General features: G+C 42.2%; 1 protein-coding gene across 8 annotated transcripts in view; it reads left to right on the top strand.

The window, feature by feature from the left end:
* Nucleotides 1-4217: 4217 nt before the first annotated feature.
* Nucleotides 4218-21827, top strand: part of ANKS1B (ankyrin repeat and sterile alpha motif domain containing 1B) — an 827678-nt gene continuing 810068 nt past the window's right edge. For 2 of the 8 annotated variants that reach the window (XM_080658529.1, XM_080658532.1), the window contains exon 1: nt 4221-4619. In XM_080658529.1, the coding sequence (XP_080514655.1) occupies nt 4486-4619 (134 nt within the window). In that variant the 5' untranslated portion in view covers nt 4221-4485. Of the gene's footprint in view, nt 4620-21827 lie in introns of all 8 variants that reach the window. The other 6 variants (XM_080658530.1, XM_080658527.1, XM_080658528.1 and 3 more) reach the window with 5 other exon arrangements.

The following is a 21827-nucleotide window of genomic DNA, read 5'->3' as shown; positions in this document are numbered from 1 at the left end:
TCAGGAAACCTCCCATGAGTAATCATAATTTACCTTATACTTTGAACCTTTCTATTGAAATCACAGAATATTGGATTCCATAAAAAATTTAAAAATAGGAGAAACCAAGATGGTGGCATAGGTAAACACCTGAACTTGCTGCCTCGCACAACCACTTCAAAACTACAACTAAAAGACAAAACGGACATCATCCAGAACCACAGGAAGGCTGGCTGAGTGGAAATTCTACAACTAGAAGGAAAGAGAAAAGCACACTGAGATTCAGAGGAGCTGCAGAAGTAAAGTGTAGAGGTATGGAGGCGTGCACGCGGAGAGGGCTGGCAACTGAGTAGGCGGCTGGCTTTTTCAATCCGCAGGGAGACACAAGCTCCCAACTGCTCTGAACTCCAGTTCCGGGCGAGACTCTGGGAACCCAGACTCATTCGGGGAGAAACTGGACTGTCTGGGAGCGGGCAGAAACTCGAGGGCGGCTTTCTCTCAGAGGTGCTTGCAGCACTTACCAAGGGACACCGAGACCTGGGGGCCTCTTAGGGCAGGGCTGATGGGAAGCCATTGCTGTTTGCTCTGCCCTGAGACCCCGCCCCACCCATGCTGTTCGCAGAGGCTTTTGCATATGAATGGCCTGGTCCTTTGAAATCTAAACTTACCTAACAAACTGCAGCTGAGTCAGAGAGACCCAGAACATCCAAAAGAAGGCCCAAGGCCCCACAGTAGCTTGCATTGCTTCACAGCTGGGCCTCATCTGGGCACCTCCAAAACCCAAACAAAGAAGAGGAATCTGCAGATCTCTCTGTAGCTCCTGCTGGGTGGCCTCAGGCAGAGGCTAAATTAGCACCTCCTTGTAGATCCAAGAGCCAGTGTACCCAGGGGTCAGAGTAGGACCATCCAGATTACAACTCCTCAGATCCATAAGGGACACACTCAGGGGGCAGATTCAGTGAGCACCAAAGCCCCACTGAAGCAAGTCTTGCCTCATAAGGGTGTCTCCAGCACAGAAGTTCTCCCATCGTAGACACAGCTGATCCTCACAGCCAATTGGCCTGGAGGTCAATTCCTCCCAGTGATACCAACAACAATCAAGGCTTAACTACAACAAGACTGCACACAACCCACAAAGGGGTGCATCAAGAGTGTCCACCTCAGGTAATTGGGGAGGCTGAGCCACTGGGCCCTATAGGTCACCTAGCACACAAAGCCACACTATCAACTCAGGGAAGCAGCCAAAATTCGGAGACAAAGAAACAGATCACAAATGAAAGAAATGGAGGAAAGCAAACGACTGGATATAGAGTTCAAAACCACGGTTATAAGATTTTTCAAGAATTTTCTAGAAAAGGCCGATAAATTTATTGAGACCCTCGAGGATATGAAAAAGGACCAACTAGAAATTAAGCATACACTGACTGAAATAAAAAATAATATACAGAGATCCAACAGACTAGAGCAGTGGTTGGCAAACTGTGGCTCGCGAGCCACATGCGGCTCTTTGGCCCCTTGAGTGTGGCTCTTCCACAAAATACCATGGCCTGGGTGAGTCTATTTTGAAGAAGTGGCGTTAGAAGAAGTTTAAGTTTAAAAAATTTGGCTCTCAAAAGAAATTTCAATCGTTGTACTGTTGATATTTGGCTCTGTTGACTAATGAGTTTGCCGACCACTGGACTAGAGGATCACAAGAATCAAGTCAAATATTTGAAATACAAAGAAGCAAAAAACACCCAACTGGAAAAGCAAAAAAAAAAAAGAATCCAAAAATATGAAGATAGTGTAAGGAGCCTCTGGGACAACTTCAAGCATACCAACATCAGAATTAGGGGGGTGCCAGAAGAAGAGAGAGAGCAAGATACTGAAAACCTATTTGAAGAAATAATGACAGAAAACTTCCCCCACCTGGTGGAAGAAATAGACTTACAAGTCCAGGAAGTGCACTGCACCCCAATCAAAAGGAATCCAAAGAGGACCACACCAAGACACATCATAATTAAAATGCCAAGAGCAAAAGACAAAGAGAGAATATTAAAAGCAGCAAGAGAAAAACAGTTAGTTACCTACAAGGGAGCACCCATAAGACTGTCAGCTGATTTCTCAACAGAAACTATGTGAGCCAGAGGGAGTGGCAAGAAATATTCAAAGTGTTGAATTGCAAGAACCTACAACCAAGATTACTCTACCCAGCAAAGCTATCATTCAGAATTGAAGGTCAGATAAAGAGCTTGACAGATAAGGAAAAGCTAAAGGAGTTCATCACCACCAAACCAGTATTATATGAAATGCTGAAAGGTATTCTTTAAGAAGAGGAAGAAGAAGAAAAAGGTAAAGATAAAAATTATGAACAGCAAATACATATCTATCAACAAGTGAATCTAAAAATCAAGTTAACAAAAAAATCTTATGAACAGAATAAACTGGTGAATATAATAGAATCAGGGGCATAGAAAGGAGTGGACTGACAACTCTCATGGGGAAAGGGGTGTGGGGGGTGGGGGAAGAGACTGGACAAAAATCGTAAACCTATGGATGAGGACAGTGGGGGTGGGGTAAGGGCATGGGGTGGGTGGGAACCGAGTGGAGGGGAGCTATGGGGGGAAAAAGAGGAACAATTGTAATAATCTGAACAATAAAGATTTAAAAAATTTTAAAAATATACTTGTGCTATTACTTATTACTAAACATCTTTTTTTAAAAATATATTTTTATTGGTTTCAGAGAGGAAGGAAGAGGGAGAGAGAAACATCAATGATGAGAGAGAATCATTGATTGGCTGCCTCCTGCACACCGCCCCCTGGGGACCAAACCCGCAACCCAGGCATGTGTCCCTGACCAGAATTGAACCCGGGACCCCTCAGTCCGCAGGCCAACGCTCCACTCACTAAGCCTAACCAGCCAGGGCACTAAACATCTTTTAAGCCTTCCCCAGTTCTTTGTTTAAAATCTCTGCCTACAGCAGGCAGCCCTGGGTTTGAACCTTGGCTAACTTTCTAGCTACTTGATCTTGGAACAGTACGTTTCCTCATCTGTAAAACAGGGGTAAAAATGGTACTCATCTCACGAGATGGCTATGAGGGTTGAGATAACATATGGAAAGTACCTAGCACAGTGTGTGGTACGCAGTAACTGCTTATCAAATGCCTGGGATCATTATTGCCTGTCCATTTTATTTGTTTCCTGGAGGCAGGAAGGTGTATTGGGAAGAGCCTGGGCTGTGCAGTGAGTCAGGTCTGGTGTTCGGTGGCCACCACTTAACTGAGAAACCGAATTAACCCTTTGTGCCACTACTTTCTCATTTCCAAAATGGACATGCTGAAATACTACCCAGTTCACTGGGTTGCGGAATGCCTATTATGTCCCTTTACTCCCCAGTACATTTATGAAGTGTGTCCCAAGGGCAAGGCACAGCCAGGCAAGGTGTCACAAGAAGTTTCCAAAGAACATAAACGCATGTTTTCCACTATGGGCACGGAGAGCATCTCACAAATTCAAGTCAGCCACTCAGTGCCTTGCGGATGACACATGCAAATTACAGTGGGTCTGCACCCCATGCCCCTTTCGGTTGCGCCCGGGGTTCAGGGAGAGCCCTTCTTCCTGGTATTTTTACAAGTCGGCCGATCCTCCAAGCCCTAGGGAAACGGGAACAGTCACACACTGTCCAGTGTCACAGCAATAGGATAACACAAACCTCCTCTTTCTAACCAGGGGCAGATCGCCGCCGCCTCGGGGAGGTAAGCCTTAGGGCGAGTGCAGCCCCTGGAGGAGGACGGGAGCGTAGCAGAGGGCCCCTTTCCAGCACCCCGGCCTCCCGTGCCCGTCATGGAGGATTTTCCTCGAGCGTGTGACCAACCCGAGGCGTGGCGGCGGTCGGGAGAACTCCAGTCCTCACACGGTTAACCTTCTCCCGAGGCGACCGGAGGAGGGAGGGTCCCCGCCCACGAAAAACGAGGATCACCTCGGCCCGGGGCCCCGCCCCCATTCCGGGCCGGCCTCCTCCGTCCCCTGCCCCGCCCCCCCTCCCTACTGGGGACCGACCCGCGGCCGCACCTGCCGCGCGCACACGCCCCCCGCGCGCCGGCCGCCCCGCGCGCCAGGCCTCAGCGCCGCCGCGGCGCCCCCGGCGCCCCCCGCCCTGCCCCAGCCCGGGCCCCGCCGCCCTCGTCCGCTCCGCCCGGCCTCGGCGCGGGCCCCGGCCGCCCGAGCCGCAGCCGCCGTGCCCCTCCTCGCCGCCCCACCGCCCAGCCGGCCCGCGCGAGGCTCAGGCGAGGACCAGCCGGGGCGCGAGGCCGCCGCCGCCGCCGCCGCGGTCGTGCACTGCGCTCCGGCTCCTCCTGCTCCGACCTCCTCAGTCCTCACCCTCCAACGCCCGCTCCTCAGAAGCACCGGGGTGGCATTATCTTAGGGTGGGGCGGGGAGGGCCCTGCATTTTGGGGGAGTGGGGTGGGAGGGGAGAAGGACCCGCAGGGGGAAAGGACTCCACGAAGGAGTCGGGGAGAGACTATGGGGAAGGACCAGGAGCTGCTGGAAGCGGCTCGCACTGGCAACGTGGCTCTGGTGGAGAAACTCCTGTCTGGCAGGAAAGGAGGGATCCTGGGCGGTGGATCCGGACCCCTGCCCCTGTCTAATCTGCTCAGGTAAGGACGGGCGACTCCTCCGGGATTGCATCCCTCCTTAAGCATTGTGATGGATGCGTGCTGCTCCTCGGGGTAACTGCACCTGCTGGCGGCCAGCGGTTCATTCTTAAATTAGACAGGGAAACAGTGTGTATGGAGAGGAGGCTCGAGCCTCCCAGTCAGATGGACGCCTTGGATTCTTTGAGTAATTTTAAGATAGCCTTCCATCAATGCGCCGGTAGCTACTTTTCTCAGAGCCGTGATGCAGAACTTGGACATGGACTCGTGTTGCTGGAAGGAAATCGGTGTTCCACCTGCTTTCCATCAGTGTTTATTCTGTCGCTTCAGCCTCCAGCCCAGCCTTTTTGTGTGCGTGTGTATCTATTTGAATGAAACTGTCAGAGAAGCTATAGCGTGAATGCCATTACCCTGCAAAAGCCACAGCCTTTGGTTGCTGCTACCTTCTCTTGCAGAAGGCATTTGCTCTGCGGTGGGTAATGAGCCCACAAAATGAAGAAAGTGGACCTTCGATGCGATGGCATCAGTACAGGGTGTGGATAAAACTTGATGAGGCAGCCCAGCAGCACTTTGTTACCTGGATATTGCTGAGCGGAAACTTAGTTATTTTATATCTCAGGATTGGGATACTGTATTTGGAACATGGTAGAGGCCTTTGAATGTGGAGATGTTTCAGGTGAGGCTGATACTGCTTGGAGAATCTTCCTAGGATGACATTTAAAAAAACTGTCAAGGTCTTTATTCAGCAAGCAGAGCTATAGAAATAGCAGGGATCATTTACACATTTAAAAAAAACTATCAACTTAAAAGTTGAATTGATGGACAAATGAGATCAGTTGGAAGGATGCCTGAAGAATAGTCACTAGATAACATTCAAGGAAAGCTCTTTAGTTTCTAAAATCATGGCTTTTCCATGTATCCTGGATATTTTGGGAGGCATTCATATCTTTACCCCATCTCTTAGGCAACTCAGCTGTACTTGTAAAAAAAAAATTTTAAAGCCCAAGTGATTTTTATGGTTTTAAAAAGGTGTTCTGTGCTACTCCGAACATGTGCTTAAGACAAACTTTTGGACGATAACAGTGTGTTTTTTACACAGTTCTCATATGTTGTAGTGGTCAGACAATGCAATTAATTGCAGTCCTGGCTAATAGGGTAAATGAAAACATTTGTGTTGCAGTGAAATGAATTTGGTTGGAAAATAGTTGCTGGGATTCAAAAAAGCTCCATAAGTGATCATCTATACTTGTTGACAGTGACATTTTATTGAAATGACAGTTCACTTCAGAACAATGAATGTTTGTGGAACATTTTTTTCAGTAGGTCTTAGAAGTGATGACTCTTGTGTATACTCCCTTTGTTAAATAATTTTCACTTCCATACACGAGTAGATAATGTGTATATTTTAGATGATAGCTCCAGTAATTGCCCTTGGTCACAGATAATTTATACAAAAGCAGTTATCTGGTTACAGTTTTAAGTTGCAGGTAAAATAAATTTTTGCCAGAGTGACGTATCAGTTATAAAATTGAATATGGCTAGAAACCTATGTGGTTAAAATAGGTTCCTAAAAATAATCAGTTCCTTTGGAATAACATTAAAGAGTTCTTTGAGAACAGGGAGAACTCCAGTTAATTTCATTGAGATAGTTAAAAAAGCCTATTTGTGTGATCAGCAGATATCTATGAAATACTTTCTCAGTTGTGCCATTTTTAAAAAGAATAAAATACCAACTATTTAATGTTAGTAAACATTAAATCTCAAAATTGTGACCCACAATGTACCTCTCGAATGAGAGGTTTTCTGTTTTGCTGTTTTTCAGAGGTAGTAGCAGTAACTCTACAACAAGAATGCATGTAGAAAACAATGAAACTAAAAAACATGTTCATTAGAGCAGTGTGAACCAAGTTGTAAAAATCAGAATCAAACCCAGTAACCGTTAAACTTGCATTTTTCTACCTCATACTGAATAAATGACTAAAACAGTGTCTTTGAAGAAAAATGGGAGTTGAAATTGTATTCTTTGGATGATCATTTGCATAAAATGAAATTCCTAAGAGAAGGCACAGTTTATTTAGTTGTCACTTTATTTCATAAATGATTGTCATCAGAAATTTATTTATAGGATAATGGAAAATGTGACCCTTCCCACTTCAAACATGATGACACTTCAAAATTTTAAAGTATTTTGGAATTAATTGTGGAATAGGGTTGTCTCTCCCCCCATTTATTACTTGTGTAATAGTAGTGTTAGATCCTATGTGAAATGCTTACATGTGTTATCTCATTCAATTCTATGTCAACCTTAAGTGGTCGATCCTCATTTCACAGATGAAGGACCAGAGAGATAGGAAGACCAAGAACTTGCCCAAGGTCCCATAATTAGTATTGGCAAAGATGTGAAGTTATGTGATTCAGATTTGCTCTACTACATCTTATGTGTTATTCATTGAATGTTTTATTTTCAAAAGTTTAATGTGTATCTGAATATTTTTTGCTATGCAGAATTTAATTAAAAAATCCTTAAATTTTTTTCTAATTAAAAAGATCTCATCTCTGCCCTTTGAGGGATCACTAGATAATAAATTTTGTGAAGATGCTTTTGATTACATATCGCAGTGGCTATTATGATGGAGAATCAGGTATCCTTGGGTGACAACTGAACTTTTCAGCAAAAGTAAGAATGACCTTGAATAAATATAAAACCGCCCCAAGCCTTACTGTCCTCTTCTATAAAATGGGAATAGCAATAGCATCTACCATACAGCGTTGTTGTAAGGATTAAAGGAGATGTTAAGCAATGAATGCAAATCATTTAGCACGTTAGTGTTCACCATTAGTGTTATTGTAACTTCTCATGCATCTCTAAAGCACTGGACTCTATTTCTTAAGACCTTAATGACGATGGATTTGCTTCATATTGGACTGGGAGTAAATTTCTGTAGTAGGTTTTCCATTAGAATCACAGAATCTTCAGATAGAATGGGGCCTTTTAATTCAGCATCTCACTTAGAGGAATTACCTCTAACATCCTTTACCAGTGAGTTACTCCAGCCCTGTGAAGCCCTCCAGTGACGAGATCCGTTTCATTTTTGAAAGCTCTAATTATTTAAAAAAATTAACTTTCTTGAGTTGAAATCCACCTCGCTTTAATTTCCAGCGGTTGGTATTAGTTTAATTCATCTGCCAGTACAGTTCTTAAGGTGCATGCATTTAGATATATTGTTTTCTTATAAAACTTCTATATTTTTTCATGGAAGTACCATATTTCCAGCAACCTTTTGTCATGTGGCATTATAGATTAGGTGAAGTTAGATTTTCATACTTTTTACTGCTCCATTTTTCTTTCTTTGTATATTCTTAAAGTTTGCAATGACTCTCTTGAAGTGTAGCGAGCAAAAGTGGACAAAATGCACTATCTGTCATTAGACCAATGTAGAATGCATTGGGACTCGATGTACTGTTGAATTAAAAAACAAAACCAAAGAAACAGGTGACAAAATGTGTAGTATGATCCTACTTTTTTAAAAGAAAGAAATAAGTGTGTGTGAACATTTATAATGTGCATTAAGAAGTCTGGAATGATAAACGCCACAATGTAAACTGTATTCATTTTTGAGTGGTGGAATTGTGGGTGATCGTTATTTTCTTCTCGTTTATGTGCATTTTCCAGAATTCTACAATGGACACATATTATAAAAATGAAAATAAAACAGCAGCTATTTAAAACATGATACAATTAAATTACCACATTATTATTATTGTTGATCTAAAACCTATCTTAATGCAGGTCAAGTTTTTCTAGGCTGTATAATGGCATTGGTTCACATTGAGCAGATACTCAAAACTTCTAGGTATTCTTTTTTTCCATGACATGTGGAGCCATGCTTTCCCTATGTGGTACTTGTAAATGTGTTGCTTGAACTTAAATTATTCCTATTACATCTCATCTTATTTGCTTTATCCTATATTTATAATCTATCTAGATCTTCATGACTCTTAAATCTGTCTTCCAACATAGTCACTTCTCTGCATCATCTGTAGATTTAGTAAGCATGTTTTCTATAACTGGAATTCAACACACCATAATGTATCCTCTAAAGAACCTCTCTTTGGCTTAGCACAAATGTAAACGTAGCAATCTTTATGGGTGGTATTTCTACCACCATTGAAGCCACTTAACAGAACCGTCAGCTACTTCTTTCCAGTATACCTGTGAGAATAATATGGAGGAGTACTTTATCCACTGTCTTTTTAAATTTACACTATATTTTGGTTATGGCTTTCCTTTGATCTAGCCCTTTAGTGGTAAGTCAACAAATTCCATCCAAATCCGGCTACTTTATTATAGCCTGTTTCTGGTAGTAAACCATTGATGATGCTTAATACTGACGCGTCTCATTCTTCTGGGTCCGGGTACTTACACTCATTGGAAGCAGCTAAGTGTCTCTTAGGATCTCTGTCTATTAGAACTCCAGTAATTTCCTAACATTATTTGTTTATCCTTTCTAGTTTGAAAATTATTTTCACTAGGGAAGAGAGAAGCAAACTAGAAGTTGGGAAGAATCGGATTCTTGGAATTGTTCAATGTCATAGGAAATTCTCTTGTGGTCTAAAACCATCCATGATTTTTTTTACCGTTCCTCTGTCAGAGCTCAAGGTGACATTAGCTGCCATAGCAGTGAACTTTTGTACCTCCCTTCTGTTTTTCAAACTTAGCTGCAAGAGACATTAGCGTTTTCCCAGGACAAATATATATATGTCTGGTTTTGTGTTTGTTTTCAGTTATACTCCTCACCACCCCCTTTCATCCTTGAAGAAACGCGAGCTCATCAGAGTTCACCACAGAAATGAAATGGAGTTGCCTCCCTCCTTTTTCCTCGTCCATAATATATGTGAAATTTCATTGTATTTAACAAATCTTTCATGAGACAGCTGCAACGCCTTTTGAAGTTTCTTCCTTTGGTACAACTGCCTTTTAATCCAAATAGGAATAATTCCCTTTGAAAAGGTATATTAAACTATTTCTTTTTTAGTGTGTCTAGATTGAGTTGTATTTTAATAGAGCAATAAAAAGTTTGTGAATGCCTCAGATGTACTTGATTTTCTTAATGCCTCAAGGAGCCATTAGTAAAAGTGTATCTTACTAATATGTGTTCAATAAATTCTTGTTGAACATAAAGAATCCAGTCCTCAAGATCCCTCTGGGAAAAAATAGCTCAGTAAGTGGAGGGAAAAAATCTTCTGGCCACCAAACACATACAAACCAGATAGCTTATAAATTTTTTTTTTCTTTTAGAGTCAGGATCCAGTTCATGAAGTTTCTGTTGATGAGTACAAGGAGATAAGAGGCAACTCGGAAGCATTGTAATTTCCACAACTATTTGAACAACTGTGGTTATGGGGGCTCTGATAAAAGATACTTCCAGGGAAACTGCACCGGTTAAGTGGAATAAATCACAAAGAGAGCAGTGGAACGGCATGAAAACGATGTATCTATAAAAATAGTCAACTTGCAAGTGGGTTATCTATTTTAGATAGTAATGATGTTTGAAGCGGTGATTGCACCATTATGTTCAGGGAGCTGTGTCTGCCAGCGCGAACAGTGCCAGCTGCATGATGAGGACTGAGCAGAGAGAGAGGGAATTTTGGTATTGACCTCTTTCTCTCCTAAGCAGGGTATTCAGCTCCCTCTTCAAAACGGTGAGGCTGATGTGTAGCAGGGAATTAGGACAACCGCCGGCGACTACTACGCACCTTGTCCGTTCTTACATCGCCCAGCACCTCGTGTGTCTCGGTGGTTCCTTACAGTTGACAGAAGGGTGGAGCAGGTCTTCACTGATGTTAATGCAGAAGCTTACAATATTCAGTAGTGCGTCTACCAACTTTAGCCATTTAACCTCTCACGTGACGGTAAACACAGTAGGATTAGATCAGTTGTAGAATGAAATAGTTTCCTTAATTATGGATTTGGGGTCGTTTCGGAAAATTCTTTCAAGGAGCCTGTTCTAGAACATTCTTCCTAAGTATTTAACTAGAAAAGGAAGCTGACTACCATTCAAGTCAAAGATTAGAAAAGACTAATTTCAACCTTCAGAACTTGAAGGTATTTAACATTTAATGCATATTTCGTCTGCCTTTGGTTTCCATTTTGAACATATTGCAGCAGCGTTTTATTAAAATATGATGAGTTGGTGATTCATCATAGATTGATATGAGAGAATATTTTGTATCTGAAAAAGCAGGAATTTGCACAGAAGATTCATCTGTGTTCCACTTCATTCTTATGTACGTGATGACATGGTCATGTGAACCATATGGCGGGAGAGGCACAATGCCAGGTGAAAACCCAGGGAACCTCCCTGTGTAACACAGGCCCCGGGACTCTCTGAAGAGTCCAGTTTTCTTCTTTCGCATGAACAGGACAGCAAGTGACCTCTACATTTGTGTTCAATCTGGGTGAGGACTGAAATTGTGTGATTTATTTATTTTATTTTTTTAAAAATATTTTTATTGCTTTTAGAGAGAGGAAGGGAGAGGGATAGAGAGATAGTAACATTGATGAGAGAGAAACATCGATTGGCTGCCTCCTACACACTTCCCACCAGGGATCGAGTCCACAGCCCCAGCATGTGCCCTGACAGGGAATTGATCTGTGACCTCCTACTTCATGTCGGATGCTCCACCACTGAGCAACATCAGCCGGGCAAAAGTGTGTGATGTATTTAACAGGATGTCTGCATGAATCTGTCTGAAAATTGAACTTCGCTTCAGTTGTGCTTTGGAGTTATTTGGGTTCCGGTATGTTGTGAGGGCAGCTTTATTTAAAGTGGTTATTTACTTCTAGTTAAGTGAGCTGAAACAATCGGCCTAGACTTGTCACCATCCTTTGATCAAATCTTCAGTGATGGATGTGAGCATAAACAGCCAACCTCATTTCTTTCTGCCTGCTTGATATTTCTGTCCCCCGCACCATATTTCCTCTGACTCTTCCTGCCCAAATAGTTTTCTAGAAAGAAAGCCCCATCTCCATTCTAATTACTACATGTTCACCCTGGCTCTCGTTTTTGTGCCAACGTTCCTCTCCTAAGGGAAAGCAGGTTTTTGTGCGAGGAGGAGAGAGGGAATGGGCTGCAGAGTGAGAGGTAGATTAAGAAGAATGGATATTGAACCCTCAAAATTGAATTTACAGAGTTTGCTTTCATCATCTTTAGTTTCCTGCCTCCCTCAATGTTAATTCTAACCTCATGGACTCCGTGTCCTCACTTCTTTTTTTTTTTAAAATATATTTTATTGATATTTTACAGAGAGGAAGGGAGAGGGATAGAGAGCTAGAAACATCAATGAGAGAGAAACATTGATCAACTGCCTCCTGCACACCTCCCACTGGGGATGTGCCCGCAACTAAGGTACATGCCCTTGACCGGAATCAAACCCGGGACCCTTCAGTCCACAGGCCGACACTCTATCCACTGAGCCAAGCCGGTTTCGGTTGTGTCCTCACTTCTTTCCAGCTTTACACAACCACCATAAACTATTTGTGGGAGCTGACGGTTAATTCATACTGAAGTGTGATTGATTGACATATGCATTTAGGAAGAGGAAGCTCTTTTAACATTTTCATTTAGGGAGGAAACATAACTTTAGGCTAACCTAGTTAATCTTTGGAGCTCTTGTAGTAAAGTTGAGGGAGTAGATTTTGCCAGATTTTCCAGAGGGGGTTGGATAAAGGTGGTCATTTATCCTTCCTTCCTCATTGGAGACATGAGAAATGGGATAACATAAGGGCTGGTGCTGGAAAAGCCTTTTTGCTACTTATTTAGTCTTTTTATTGGATATTTGTTATACTATATACACATCTTGGATATCAGCAAATGGCATGTTGTTTGCCTGTTTGCAGAAGAAGTTATTCCTTAGGTGTATATGTTTATTATATGATCACAGGCGACAAAGATATGGAGTGCAGTTGCACAAGAGCTTTAATATCTAATGTGGTTTGAGATTCAAATTCTTTTAAATGCATTTTCTTGCTTTTTTTATAAAAAAATTCATGTTGCAAGTTGACTTCAGTATCTAGGTTATTCCATAAACCTATGTTTCACTTTACAAGGAAGGCATTGGAAGTTCTGACCCCTGCATCCCAGTTACCATTCTTCCACATTAAAGTCTTCTTTCTTCTTTTGTTTGTGCCTTAATTACTATTTAGCCACTTGGCGTCTTTGTTTGATACCTGTAGTTACTAATCTGCATTTGAAATGTCTCATGTATCACAAGTAGACTAAATATAGTATCTTGTGTTTTGAATATACTGAAACACTGCTATATTTACTTACAGAATTCTCCCTGTGTTGTATAGCTGTTTTACTGCTCGCGTGGAGACATGGGAGTGAGTGGGAGTGTAGTGCCGGTGAGCAGCAGGAATGATGCAGAGATGTTCTTTGGCATGGTAAACGCCAGCAGGGGGCAGCCCAGGACAGAGTTGCTTCCCGTGGGCTTGCTTTGGCTAGTGAACAGAGTGGTCTCTCACGCTGAAGGACGATAGAAACTTTGAGGACCTATCAGAGAACATGAAGAATTAGGAACAATGCTAAAATGATCTCCTGCAAGTTTTTCCAGTGGTATGTTTTATGCTGTGTAGTAAGACCAACATTTACTACTCAGTGAACCAACTACTATCCAACTAATCAAAGTCAGCCAGGATTTTATAGGGAACTGACCTAAGAACAGTGATAACAAAGAATGATTATTATTTATTTTAACTAGTATTTATTGAGCACCATGTGGATTCTAAAATTGAATCAGATCATCTCTCTCTACCCTCTAGTACTTGTAGAATAATTGGACAGATATGTCAACAAAGAGTTAAAATACATTGTGATACAGGAAGGAGACTTGACTGGGGGTGGTGATCACACAATTCAATATGCAGATGATCTATTATAGAATTGTACACCTGAAACCTATATAATTTTATTAACCAATGTCATCCCAATAAATTCAATAAAAATAAAAGAATTAAAAAAATATACGTGGTATTTGCTGTAATGCAAGTACTAAACAATGCTACAGGAACATGAGGAGCAAGGAGATACCCTTATTTCTATCTGAGAGGAATAATCAAAGGAAACTTCAGGGAGGAGATGATTCTTGAATCTTGTTAGATGAATAGGAGTTTACCAGGCTGACAGTATGGGGGACGGGCATTTCAGCCTAGCATGGTGGCAAAGCCTGAGTGGCGGATGGAGAGGATTGGTTACCTGTGGCAGGAGGTATCAAATAAGTAGACATACTAACGAGAACAGAACCCAAGTTTCTCACCATTGGAGAAGGAAATTGCAAATATAGGAAGGGAGAAACAAAAATGAATCCTGCCTGTGGAGTTGGATGCATCATTGCTTTCAATAAATGTAGATATAAACATGTGTATTTGTGTGTGCGAATATATTGTTTTCACGAATGAGCATAACTAGTACCCAAATCTTAGCCTTTAATAACTATTTTTTCGATAAAAGGAACTCTGGTTTCTTGGTGAAATGACTGATCTAGGACTGCAGTAGAGAAAGATGCCGAAAGGAATAAAAAATGCTCAAAGAATGACTCTATGAAGCCAGCCTGAAGGGGCTTGAACTGGCAAAGTCTGGGACAGTTTAAGTACCAAAGTTAATAATGAAGAATGGGATAGTCACATAGTTTAAATGTACCTCTCCACAAAATAGCCAGTGCAAAGGAAGAAAGAGCAATTGTATATGAAGCCTGATAGACATTATCGTAAACAAGTGATTAAAGTGAACATTATGAGCAGCAAGGACAAGTCTCCTACACAGACACCCTCTTGCCCTTTTCTGTCTCTGACTCCTTATGCCAGATTATCTCCAGAGGGATACCCTTTTTATCTTGCTTGGGGTCTAACCCCCTGCACTGGGCCAACTTTGCATGTGGTGCCCTCTTCCCCCTGTTTGGACTCTGACACCCCATGTCTGGATGTTCCCTCTGCCACCACCACAGGAATACCCTAGCCACCCTGCATGAGCTCTGACCCTCTCATATCATGCACACCTCTATAGGGTGCCCTCTCTAATGCACTTAAGCTCTGACACCCCACGCTCAGTTCCCCAGATACGGACATTCTTCTTCCCTGGCTCGGGCTCTGTCACTTCACTCTTGCCTCTAGTGTGGACGCCTATCTTTCTCTGCCCTACTTAATGGACTTAGGGACGGAATTGTTCAGGAAGAGGAGGGAAATGAAGAAGGAAAAGAGGAAAAGAGTGGAAGAGGAAGTGGAAGAGGAGAGTAACATAATGCTCTTATTTTTATCTAATGGTGACAATAATGGTGATGGTAATGATGATAAATTTCTCCAAGTCAGCCATGCCTATACCCTCGTGTTGGGCAATTAAGAATTCTAAATTTGCCCTAACCGGTTTGGCTCAGTGGATAGAGCGTCGGCCTATGGACTGAAAGGTCCCAGGTTCGATTCCGGTCAAGGGCATGTACCTTGGTTGTGGGCACATCCCTGGAAGGAGTTGTGCAGGAGGCAGCTGATTGATATTTCTCTCTCATCGATGTTTCTAACCCTCTATCCCTCTCTGTAAAAAAAATCAATAAAATATGTTAAAAAAATTCTAAATTTTTTTTAAAAAATATATTTTTTTATTGAATTTAGTGAGTAAGAGAGAGGGAGAGAGAGATAGAAACATTAATAAGAGAGAATCATCGATTGGCTGCCTCTTGCACGCCCCCTACTGGAGATCGAGCCCACAACTAGGGCGTGTGCCCTTGATTGGAATCGAACCTGGGACCCTTCAGTCCGCAGGTCGACGCTCTATCCACTGAGCCAAGTTAGCTAGGGCAAGAATTCTGGGTGACAGCCTGCCCTGTGTGGCTCAGTGGTTGAGCATCGAACCTATGAACCAGGAGGTCATGGTTCCATTCCCAGTCAGGGTACATGCCTGGGGTTGCCGAGTCAATCCCCAGCAGGGGGTGTGCAGGAAGCAGCTGATCAATGATTCTCTCTCATCATTGATGTTTCTATCTCTCTCTCCCTCTCCCTTCCTCTCTGAAATCAATAAAAAATATGTTAAAAAAATTCTAGGTGACATGGAGATTATGACCAAAACTTGGGGTCTTATGTGGCAGTTTTTCTGGACACTATTTCTCCTTGCACTTCGGAGGAAAGATGTGATAATGTTTTTTTAATTTAATAAATCTTTATTGTTCAGATTATTACAATTGTTCCTCTTTGTTCCCCCATAGCTCCCCTCCACCCGGTTCCCAACCCACCCCATGCTTTTACCACCCCCCCCCACTGTCCTCATCCATAGGTGTATGATTTTTGTCCAGTCTCTTCCCGCAACCCCCACACCCCTTTCCCCACGAGAGTTGTCAGTCCACTCCTTTCTATGCCCCTGATTCTATTATATTCACCAGTTTATTCTGTTCATCAGATTTTTTTTTTTATAGCAAAGATGGAGTTTTATTGAAGAACAAGTACAGACTCCCCTGTAGGGAGGGGGAAGAGTCCCCTCATCAGATTTTTTATTCACTTGATTTTTAGATGCACTTGTTGATAGATATATATTTGTTGTTCATAATTTTTATCTTTACCTTTTTCTTCTTCTTCCTCTTCTTAAAGAATACCTTTCAGCATTTCATATAATACTGGTTTGGTGGTGATGAACTCCTTTAGCTTTTTCTTATCTGTGAAGCTCTTTATCTGACCTTCAATTCTGAATGATAGCTTTGCTGGGTAGAGTAATCTTGGTTGTAGGTTCTTGCTATTCATCACTTTGAATATTTCTTGCCACTCCCATCTGGCCTGCATAGTTTCTGTTGAGAAATCAGCTGACAGTTGTATGGGTGCTCCCTTGTAGGTAACTAACTGTTTTTCTCTTGCTGCTTTTAATATTCTCTCTTTGTCTTTTGCTCTTGGCATTTTAATTATGATGTGTCTTGGTGTGGTCCTCTTTGGATTCCTTTTGATTGGGGTGCAGTGCACTTCCTGGACTTGTAAGTCTATTTCTTCCACCAGGTGGGGGAAGTTTTCTGTCATTATTTCTTCAAATAGGTTTTCAGTATCTTGCTCTCTCTCTTCTTCTGGCACCCCCCTAATTCTGATGTTGGTATGCTTGAAGTTGTCCCAGAGGCTCCTTACACTATCTTCATATTTTTGGATTCTTTTTTCTTTTCCAGTTGAGTGTTTTTTGCTTCTTTGTATTTCAAATCTTTGACTTGATTCTTGCGATCCTCTAGTCTGCTGTTAGATCTCTGTATATTATTTTTTATTTCAGTCAGTGTATGCTTAATTTCTAGTTGGTCCTTTTTCATATCCTTGAGAGTCTTGCTAAATTTATCGGCCTTTTCTAGAAAATTCTTGAAAAACCTTATAACCGTGGTTTTGAACTCTATATCCAGTCATTTGCTTTCCTCCATTTCTTTCATTTGTGACCTGTTTCTTTGTCTCCGCATTTTGGCTGCTTCCCTGAGTTGATAGAGTGGCTTTGTGTGCTAGGTGTCCTATAGGGCCCAGTGGGTCAGCTTCCCCAGTTACCCGAGGTGGACACTCTTGGTGCACCCTTTGTGAGCTGTGTGCACAGTCTTGTTGTAGGTAAGCCTTGATTGTTGTTGGTATCACTGGGAGGAATTGACCTCGAGGCCAATTGGCTGTGAGGATCAGCTGTGTCTACACTGGGAGAACTTCTGTGCTGGAGACCAAGATGTGATAATTTGATAGGCTGGTCAGTATGTTGCATTTTTTATGACCTTTTCCCCCTCTCCCCCCCATGTATATTGTTGTGGATATGTAGTAGGCCTCTAGATTGACTGAGAGACAGAAAATCTTTATGTAATTTTTGCTGTTTAGCTGAAAGTCTTTATCATAATTGTCAGTGAAATGCCTTCTGAAGAATTTTAGTAAGATGATGATAATGCAAAAGAAGAGTTATAAAAGCACCAAGATAGTAACTGTCATTTACCAAGGAAGTTGAGTGTGCAGAATTTGATAGAGATAAAGATTTCAGCAAGTAGGTATTTCTTGTTATGTGATATTCCCACTATGATTTTTAAAATGTCACAGAAACATTATGTCAGGAAATTGACCAAGTATATTTTAAAATTTGGTCAATCTGCATAGGCCTTATAAAAATCATTATTGGTCTAAAGGAACCAGGGCAATAAATAATTTATACTGCGGATTTTCCAGACTTTAAATTATGACCAGGAATCCATAATTTCTAGAAACAAATCTAAGCAAAGAAACTTCCTTGAAGCTCTTTAGTAAGCATTTTGATATAGCTGAAAAATACCCTTCTTATTTGAAAAAATTGGGAAACAGTAGTTTGGGAGCTTTGCAACAGTAATTCATTGCAGTTGTATTCTGTACTTTAAAAGACCATTCGGCGTTTCATGCCAAGTTTAAGAAAAAATAAGCAGCAGGCAGTATTATCAGTTGTGCTGTCCTTTTCTAGGTCTGGGAAAACAAGCTCAATGGAAAGATGACAACATTTTTGGTTTTACTACCTACGAAGGAATGAAACAGGCCTGGATTTAAACAACATGCTTAATGGACAAGGTACCATCTAGGGATCTAAAGAGATCATGGTTCCTACGCTTTTCTTACCTTCTTACCTTTTCTTATCGTCATTAGCACCTCTAAGAACATATGACCTTTTCATAGTATTTCTTTTTGTATCTTGGCCTTGCAGTTATGGTACTATTTATTCATTAGCAGAACAAGGGACCACACAGAATCTGTCCAATACGTTACCTAATCCATTCATTATCTTAACGAAACTCTTGAATGTGGAACTGGCAGATACTGTTTTCTCAGAAATGTAATTCAAATGTTGTTTCTCTGATAGAAAGGAGTTGAGGAAAAGAGTACAAGATCCATGTCTACTGTGACCTTCCTTGGAAGTCTTGCTTGCTTACCCTTTACAAGGAAATGGGTTGTTGTTTTTGAATAATCCTCACCTGATGATATGTTTTTATTGATTTAGAGAGAGAGGAAGGGAGAAGAAGAGGGAGAGAGAGAGAGAGACATCCATCGATCTGTTGCCTCCTGTACTCACCCTCACTAGAGATAGAACCCGCAATATGAGTATGTGCCCTCACTGGGACTTGAACCCTCAGCCTTTTGGTGTATGGGACAGTGTGCCAACCAACTGAGCCACAGGGGCCAGGGTGAGAAATATTTTCCCCCCCTCTTTTCTCCCCCATTGCCCCACTCCCCCCGGTTTCTGCCCCAGTCCCAGGCCTTCGCCACCCTATTGTCTGTGTCCACAGGTAATGCATATATGCATATAAGATCTTTGTTTAATTTCTTCCCACCTCCTACCCTTCTTCCCTCTGAGAATCATCAATCTGTTCTATTTCCATGCCTTTGATTCTATTTTATTCACCAGTTTATTCTGTTCATTAGATTTCTTATTCATTTATTTTTGGATTCAATTACTGATAGGTATGTATTTGTTGCCATTCTGTTGTTCATATTTTTGATCTTTTTCCTTTTCTTAAAGACTACCCTTCAACATTTCATATAATTCTTGTTTGGTGGTGATGAACTCCTTTAGCTTTTTCTTGTCTGTGAAGCTCTTTATCTGACCTTCTGACCTTCAATTCTAAATGATAGCTTTGCTGGGTAGAGTAATCTTGGTTGTAGGTCCTTGCTATTCATCACTTTGAATATTTCTTGCCACTCCCTTCTGGCCTGCATAGTTTCTGTTGAGGAATCAGCTGACAGTCATATGGGCATTCCTTTGTAGGTAAATAACTGCTTTTCTCTTGCTGCTTTCAAGATTCTCTCTTTGTCTTTTGCCCTTGGCATTTTAATTATGATGTGTCTTGGTGTGTTTTTTTTTTGGGTTCCTCTTGTTTGGTACTCTCTGTGCTTCCTGGACTTGTAAGTCTATTTCTTTCATCAGGTAGGGGAAGTTTTCTGTCCTTATTTCTTCAAATAGGTTTTCAATATCTTGCTCTCTCTCTTCTTCTGATACTCCTGTAATGCGAATGTTGGTACGCTTGAAGTTGTCCCAGATGCTCTTTACACTATCTTCATATATTTGGATTCTTTTTTTATTTTTGCTCTTCTGGTTGGGTGTTTTTTGCTTCCTCATATTTCAAATCATTGATTTGTTTCTTAAAATCCTCTACTGTTGAATCCCTGTATGTTATTTTTTATTTCAGTCAGTGTATGCTTACTTTGTGACTGGTCCTTTTTCATTTTTTTTGGAGGTTTCTAGCAGATTCTTGAGTAACCTTATAACCATGGGTTTGAACTGTATATCCAGTAGTTTGTTTTCTTCCATTTCTTTCATTTGTGACACGTTTCTTTGTCTGTATTTTGGCTGCTTCCCCGTGTTTGTTCCTATGTATTGGATAGAGCTGCTATGTCTCCTTGAGTTGGTAGAGTGGCCTTGTGTAGTAGGTGTTCTATAGGACCCAGTAGCTCAGCCTCCCCAGTCACCTGAGCTGGGAGCTCTAGGTGCACCGCTTTGTGGGCTATGAGCACAGTCTTGTTGTAGTTAAGACTTGATTGCTATTGGTGTCACTGGGAGGAATTGACCTCCAGGCCAATTGGCTGTGAGGACCAGCTGTGACTACAGTGGGAGAGCTGCTGTGCAGGAGACACCCCTATGGAGCAAGATTTGCTTCAGTGGGGCTTTTATGTTCACTGAATCTGCCCTTTGAGTGTGTTGCTATGGATGTGTAGAGTTGTAATCTGGTATGGTTTGACAGTGACCACTGGGTACACTGGCTCTTGGGTCTCCAGAGAGGTTCAAAGTCAGGGACTGCCTGGGGCCACCCAGCAGGAGCTACAGAGAGACCTGCAGATTCCTCCTCTTTGTATTGGGATTGGAAGTGCCCAGATGATGCCCAGCTGTGAAGCAAGGCAGTTTGGTGCTGATACTAGGTCTTGGGCCTTTTATTGTTAGGTTTGAGGCTCCCTGACCCAGCTGCAGCTTGTTTGAGAGATTTTAGCCTGAGCAAGGACAAGTCATTCATATGCAAAAGCAGCTGCAGGCAGCTTGGGTGGGGATGTAAATTGGATGAGGCAGGGTCTCAGGGAATCACCAGGGTGGAGCAAACAGAAATGGCTGCCAGTCAGCCCTGAGACCAGGGAGGTCCCAGCATAGGAACAATGATCCCTGCAAGAACCTCCATCTGGAAGAAAGCCACCCATGAGTTTCTGCCCTGATGCCAGACAACCCAGTTCCTCCTCGTATGTGTCTGTGTTCCCCAGAGCCTCGCCCTGTTTCTGGAGCTCCGAGGAAGAGGGATCTTGTAAATTCAGTTCATGGTGCCAGCCTTTTAAGAGAAACAGGGTCTCCAGCAACTTCTGTGTCACTGAGCCCCAATCTGCACTGGTTGGTACAGCCCATAGTTTTTATTGCTGGTAGGGTCTTCTTTTCCCAGTTCTGGGACCCTGGCCTGGGGGTCTGGTGTGAGGCTGGGACCCCTTGCTCTTCCAGGTGGCCTCTGCAGAGACGATCTCCCTCCTGATTAAAAAAGCAGCACACATGGGTGCTGACCAGCCTATTCTGTGCCTCCGTACCTCCTACCAGTCTTAGTGTGCTTTCTTCTTTACTTCTCTAGTTGTAGGACTTCCCTTCAGCCAGCTGTCCAGCAGTTCTGGATGATGATTGTTCTGTATTTTAGTTGTAATTTTGATGTGGTTGTGGGAGGTGGCGAGTACAGGCGTTTACCTACACCACCATCTTAAAATCTCTGGGGAAATGGGGTTTTATAGGAATATATAGACCTCATAGAATCAAGGAGAAATTAAACTGCCAGGAGTTGGAAACACCGGGAATCAAGGTATCAAGGATCAGGGTGACGAAATCATGGAGCATATTAGGGGCTGCTGGTTGCTTTGGGCCCAACCTGAGTGTTCAGAGGGGAAAGGGGACAAAATCTCAGAAAAGGGGTATGTGGAAAAATATTTATTACTTTGACGATTTTGTGAACTTCATGAGAAAGCACCCAAATCATAAGTCTTTCTTCCCTTTACCTTTCCCACTTCCTCTTTGTTATGCTTTCCTTACTTCTTTAAAGAGCCGAAATATTGTGTGATACAACTGAGCACCTTATCCGAGGTGACAATGGTGTTAGTAGCAATGCTATAATTGTTGGGCATTTTCAACAGTAAAATCACTCAAAATGAATGCCTGTCCTTGTCTTTTTTCTGGTTACTGGTTGTAAACATTATCCAGACTC

The sequence above is a fragment of the Plecotus auritus genome (assembly GCF_963455305.1).
Source record: "Plecotus auritus genome assembly, chromosome: 3".
Taxonomy (NCBI): Eukaryota; Metazoa; Chordata; class Mammalia; order Chiroptera; family Vespertilionidae; genus Plecotus; species Plecotus auritus.
This window is presented reverse-complemented; position numbering and strand designations above follow the sequence as displayed.